Raw genomic sequence first — 6,400 nt, forward strand, 5'->3', positions numbered from 1 at the left:
TTTTGCTGCTCTGGTAGAGTAACTGGGTGCTTTTCATCAGGTTGCAGAAGAATATCCACCCAAAACGAAAAAAGCAATTGTCTTGCATTTTCTAAACCTTTTCCAGTCAAAACAACTCAGCCATGATCATCTGGTTCAGGCAATGCAAATGCTCATTCTTCCAATGCTTACCCATGCCTTCCGAAACGGACAAACATGGGAAGTTATTGACCCTAGTATAGTCAAGACCATTGTTGAGACGCTCCTTGATCCACCTGAAGAGGTTGCTTTCTTTTCTCCTCTAAGCAACTTAAATTTTTGGTTAAAACAGAATTTAATGTTGGGAACATTACTGTATAATTTTCTGGATGTAAATGGTAACCTGTCCAAGTTGTTATGTCTGACATGGTCTTGCTGTTCTTCTTCTGATTTACGCTTCATCTCAAATGGTGTAGGTTTCTACTGAATATGACGAACCTTTGAGGATCGAACTTTTGCAGTTAGCTACTTTGCTTCTGAAATATCTTCAGAGTGATCTGGTTGATCATAGAAAAGAGCTCATCAAGTTTGGATGGAATCATCTCAAACGGGACGATAGTGCTAGTAAACAGTGGGCATTTGTTAATGTTTGTCACTTCTTGGATGCTTACCAAGCTCCAGAGAAAATCATTCTCCAGGTACCATATCAACTGTTTCTGTCAGATACCAGTGGGCATTTTAATTCCATTGGTGATTTTTACTGTTCCTTGTCGTTTTTATTGAAGAGTGAAAAATGGAAAATACTTGGAACTTCACCTCTTTTTCCATTGACGACCTTGCAGATTGTCATTTAAAATCTAATAACAAGCATGTGCCTAAAATACTCCTCCATCTAACCCGGTGATACAAATGTTTTTTGTCGACTGGATGTAGGTTTTTGTTGCGCTTCTTAGGACATGCCAGCCGGAGAATAAGATGCTAGTTAAGCAAGCCCTGGATATTTTAATGCCAGCTTTACCGAAAAGGCTTCCTCTTGGAGATTCAAGAATGCCGATTTGGATAAGATACACCAAAAAAATTTTGGTGGAGGAGGGCCACTCAATTCCAAATTTGATCCACATCTTCCAACTCATTGTCCGGCACTCAGATCTGTTTTACAGTTGTAGAGCACAATTTGTACCTCAGATGGTGAATTCCTTAAGTCGTCTTGGTTTGCCATACAATACTACAGCAGAAAATAGGCGGCTTGCAATTGAACTTGCTGGATTGGTTGTCAGCTGGGAAAGACAAAGACAAAATGAAACTAAAATGGTTATTGATGCTGATGCAACCAGTGAGGTCAGTAATGGGTTACATCCTTCATCCAGTGCGGATCCTAAGCGCTCAACTGATGGATCTTCCATATCTGAAGACCCAAGTAAACGAGTTAAAATTGAACCTGGTCTCCAATCATTGTGTGTTATGTCACCTGGTGGTGCATCGTCAATCCCCAATGTAGAAACTCCTGGATCTGCTACCCAGCCTGATGAGGAATTCAAGCCAAATGCTGCCATGGAAGAACTAATCATTAACTTTCTTATAAGAGTAAGGCTTTACACTCTTACTACCATTGGGCATGTTTATAACTTGCTGGGAAGTTCTGAAATTACGGAGGCCCTTCTTCTCTGAGCAGTTTGCATTCTAAAGAAATGACGTTTAGCAGTAGCAGTCTAAAAGCAGTATAGTATTATGCATTAAATTCTATAATGAGATTATGCGGATCGTAGGTTTCTTTTGGATCTGGTTAAGTTCTAGGCCTTATTGACCACTTTTAGTCTCGAAGTATGTTGGTTGATCGTGACATTATTCTATTTATGGCTGTAGTTTTAAGTTTCCTTTCTCTTCCTCGAACAGGTAGCAGTGGTAATTGAGCCTAAGGACAGGGAAGCCAACACTATGTACAAACAAGCTTTAGATTTTCTTTCAAAAGCTTTGGAAGTTTGGCCAAATGCGAACGTCAAATTTAACTATTTAGAAAAGCTGCTTAGTAGCATGCCACCGTCTCAGTCAGATCCGTCCACAGCACTTGCTCAGGGCTTGGATGTCATGAACAAGGTTCTGGAGAAGCAGCCGCATCTTTTCATTAAAAACAACATCAGCCAGATCTCACAGGTATACTTGCTGCAGTAAGCGTTATCCTAATATATGAAATCATTTCTGTTCTTTGCTGACTGTTCTGGTCTTCACCAGTTTCTTGAGCTGTCTTTCAAACACAAGATGTTCGACGCTGGGAAATCGCTATGCTCTTTGTTGAAGATGGTTTTCATCGCCTTCCCACATGATGGAGCTAGTACGCCTCCTGACATAAAGCTGTTGTATCAGAAATTCAGTGAGCTGATACAAAAACATGTGCATCCTGTTACTGCTCCACAAGTGTCAGGAGATGATAACTCTCTCGGTTCAATCAGCTTTGTACTTGTTGTCCTCAAAACCTTGGCAGAGGTTCAGAAAAACTTTGTTGATCCTTATGTACTGGTGCATATCCTTCAGCGTCTTTCGCGGGATCTGGGATCAGCAGCGGGTGCTCATCCTAGACAAGTAAGTTATTCTTTAGTAATAGCTACCTTTTTCGTAAGAGATAAAATCATATGCTTTATTTCTTCCTTATCTGAGGTTAAATGGATTTTACATGGCATTTACCACCTTATTGACTGAGTGTTAGAATATCTAGTGCATCTAAATAGCTATGTAGCTTTTTCTTCATGCCTTCGTAAGATTTTCACTTCTATAGTCCTCAGGTTCATTATCTTCGGGCTCTGACCCATCTCCTTATATCATTTGCTGACATGTTTTGGTTAGTTAATATTTGCTGACATGTTTTTGGTACGTACGTTTATACTATCAAATTCAGGATATCATTTCTCTCTTTTGCTAGCTCCTGTAAATTTTCCCTTCCTTTTTAGAATTAATAACTAGGTATTTGTTAAATGTTTCCCCAATTGTGGCTTACTCTTGTGCCTTTTTGCTGCCCCTTTTTAGAGCCAGCGGACAGATTCAGATTCTGCAGTAACTTCTTCTCGTCAAACTGCTGATGTTGGGGTAGTCATATCTAATATAAAGTCGGTCTTGGAACTTATTGATGAAAGGGTTATGCTTTTAGCGGATTGCAAAAGACCTGTGACTCAAATATTGAACACGTTGCTTTCAGAAAAGGGGACTGATTCTAGTGTGCTTATCTGCGTGCTAGACATGTTAAAAAGGTGGGCTGAGGATGATTTCGGGAAAACAAGTTTATCGGGGTCCTCTGGTGCATTTCTTACCCAGAAAGATATAGTTTCTTTCCTCCAGAAGCTTGCACAGGTTGATAAGCAGCACTTCTCATCTGTTGCTTTGGATGAGTGGGATAAGGCGTATCTCCAGCTTTTATATGGACTTTGTGCCGATTCAACGAAGTAAGTTTTCTTGTTTAAATCTTATCCTGAGTCAAAGCTTTTTATGAGAGAGATAATATCATCTGTTTTTCACTATTAGGTATCCGTTGGCACTCCGACAAGAGATCTCTCTGAAAGTTGAGAGACATTCCATGCTTGGTTTACGGGCAAGGGATCCTGATATGCGAAGGAAGTTCTTCTTGTTATACCATGAGTCTCTCGGAAAAAATTTATTTGCACGGTTGCAGTATATTATTCAAAACCAAGATTGGGAAGCTATGGGTGATGTTTTTTGGCTCAAACAGGGTCTTGATCTCCTCCTAGCCATTTTAATTGAGGAGAAGCCCATTACGCTAGCACCGAATTCTGCCAGGGTAGTACCACTTTTGTCATCACAAAATCCTGGAACACATTACCAACCACCTGCTATGCCAGAGGGACCTGAAGAAGTTGGCTCAATGTTTGATAGCATTGTAATGAAGCATGCACAATTTCTTAGTGCGGCAAGCAAACTTCAGGTGATTGCAAATTATTTAAATTTTTTGCTGAGGCGTTATGGTGCTTTCTTTTGTCCTGTTAAATCGAGAATAGTTACTAATTATTTTAGGCTCTTTTGGGTTTTTTTACCTTTGGAAGCTGGATTAATCTGAATAGATATTATGTTCTCTTTTTCTGCTATAGGTCGCTGATGTTGTTATCCCTTTAAGGGAGCTTGCTCACACAGATGCCAATGTTGCTTACCATTTGTGGGTGCTAGTATTTCCAATTGTGTGGGCAACTCTACACAAGGAAGAGCAGAAAGCTTTAGCTAAGCCTATGATTTCTCTACTTTCGAAGGACTACCACAAGAAGCAGCAAGGGCACAGACCAAATGTTGTTCAAGCACTTCTGGAAGGGCTTCAGTTGAGCCATCCTCAACCTAGGATGCCTAGTGAGCTTATCAAATATATAGGAAAAACGTACAATGCATGGCATCTTGCATTGACTTTGTTAGAGACTCATGTCATGCTGTTCACGAATGAATCAAGATGTGCTGAGTCTCTTGCTGAGCTTTATCGTTTGTTAAACGAAGATGACAGGAGATTTGGATTGTGGAAGAATAGGTCCAACACCACCGAATCGAGAGCTGGGCTTTCAATGGTTCAACATGGATTTTGGCAACGTGCTCAGAGCCTATTTTATCAGGCAATGGTTAAGGCAACCCAAGGCACTTACAATAACACAGTACCTAAGGCCGAAATGTGCCTGTGGGAGGAGCAATGGCTCCACTGTGCCACTCAACTTGGTCAGTGGGATGCCCTGGTAGATTTTGGAAAAAGCACCGAGAATTATGAAATTTTGCTTGATAGTCTTTGGAAAGCTCCAGATTGGGCATACTTGAAAGATCATGTGATACCCAAAGCACAAGTGGAAGAGACGCCGAAGCTTCGTTTGGTTCAAGCTTGTTTTGCCCTTCATGAAAAAAATGCAAACGGTGTAGGAGATGCTGAAAACATAGTTGGGAAAGGCGTTGATCTTGCTTTGGAACAGTGGTGGCAGTTACCGGAAATGTCTCTTCATGCTAGGGTGCCTCTACTGCAGCAATTCCAACAACTAGTGGAGGTGCAAGAGTCTTCTAGAATTTATGTTGACATCACAAATGGGAGTAAAGTTCCTGGAAATGCTGCTGTTGGGGGACAGGGAAATCATTATGCAGATCTGAAAGACATTCTTGAGACTTGGAGGCTAAGAGCTCCAAATGAATGGGATAATATGACCATCTGGTATGATATGCTGCAGTGGAGGAATGAGATGTATAATGTTGTTATTGATGCATTTAAGGATTTTATAACTTCAAATACTCAACTTCATCACCTTGGTTATCGTGACAAAGCATGGAACGTCAATAAGCTTGCTAGGATAGCTCGGAAACAAGGGCTTTATGATGTTAGCGTTCAGATACTTGAAAAAATGTATGGGCACTCGCAAATGGAAGTACAGGTACAATTCTCGTAGACCTTTAACTTTATTATTTGAGTTTCTTTGGGTTGAACATGTAGTTTTCACATAAATTATTCTCGCTTTTTTAATATATAAATTATTTCCATAATTTGTTAATATATTTATTCGTTTAATTGTTAATCCATCAATTAGCATGTGTGTGATATTTGAAGTCATGTATTGCCATCTCTCATCCTTTGCCACGATCCTATATAATAAGTTTACGTTCCCTGAATCTGTTTTGTTTGAGCTTGAAATATTGTTAATCATTAAAGTTCTCTTGGCCACATCTGTGTATGCAGGAAGCCTTTGTTAAAATTAAAGAGCAGGCAAAAGCTCATCTGGAAACGAAAGGAGAGCTCGCTACTGGTCTTAATCTGGTTAATAGCACAAATTTGGAGTTCTTTCTAGCGAAGAACAAGGCAGAAATTTTTCGACTAAAGGGGGATTTTCATTTGAAGCTAAACGACACTGAAGGTGCTAATATTGCATATTCCAACGCAATCACCCTATTCAAAAATTTACCCAAAGGATGGATAAGCTGGGGAAATTACTGTGAGATGGTATTTCTTCTGATTGGTTGCTGCTTCTATTCGTTTGCTATGAATAGTCCCTGTCCTCATATTAGACATTATATTCTACTTTTGTTTCGTAGGCATACCAAGAAACACAAGAGGAAATCTGGCTGGAATATGCCGTTAGCTGCTTTCTTCAGGGTATAAGATTTGGAGTTTCCAATTCCAGAAGTCACATGGCTCGTGTTCTTTACCTTCTTAGTTTCGATACAGCAAATGAGCATGTTGGTAGAACATTTGATAAACACTTGGACCAAGTACCTCACTGGGTGTGGCTTTCTTGGATCCCACAGCTGTTGCTTTCCTTGCAGCGTACAGAAGCACCCCATTGCAAATTAGTTCTAATGAAAATTGCTGCAGTATTCCCGCAGGTAATTCATATTAGTGTTGTATTTAGGTGATCTTTCTTTTTAGTCATTTCATCTGAGTATGAAATTGTTTTCCATTTCAGGCTCTCTATTACTGGCTTCGCACCTA

The 6,400-nt window shown here is 40.0% G+C and overlaps 1 protein-coding gene across 1 annotated transcript in view; it reads left to right on the forward strand.

Moving 5' to 3' along the window:
- The window catches only part of LOC104719961 (probable transcription-associated protein 1), a gene marked incomplete at its 3' end in the record, with an annotated part of 19,206 nt that extends 12,808 nt beyond the window's left edge, over positions 1–6,398 (forward strand). Inside the window, exons 21-31 of the mRNA XM_010437940.1 lie at positions 41–262; positions 435–656; positions 892–1,542; positions 1,852–2,109; positions 2,188–2,535; positions 2,977–3,389; positions 3,469–3,886; positions 4,050–5,348; positions 5,651–5,911; positions 6,004–6,294; positions 6,375–6,398. Of these exons, the coding sequence (XP_010436242.1) occupies positions 41–262; positions 435–656; positions 892–1,542; positions 1,852–2,109; positions 2,188–2,535; positions 2,977–3,389; positions 3,469–3,886; positions 4,050–5,348; positions 5,651–5,911; positions 6,004–6,294; positions 6,375–6,398 (4,407 nt within the window). The remainder of the gene's footprint in view (positions 1–40; positions 263–434; positions 657–891; positions 1,543–1,851; positions 2,110–2,187; positions 2,536–2,976; positions 3,390–3,468; positions 3,887–4,049; positions 5,349–5,650; positions 5,912–6,003; positions 6,295–6,374) is intronic.

This window comes from Camelina sativa, chromosome 10 (assembly GCF_000633955.1).
Source record: "Camelina sativa cultivar DH55 chromosome 10, Cs, whole genome shotgun sequence".
NCBI classification, from domain to species: domain Eukaryota; kingdom Viridiplantae; phylum Streptophyta; class Magnoliopsida; order Brassicales; family Brassicaceae; genus Camelina; species Camelina sativa.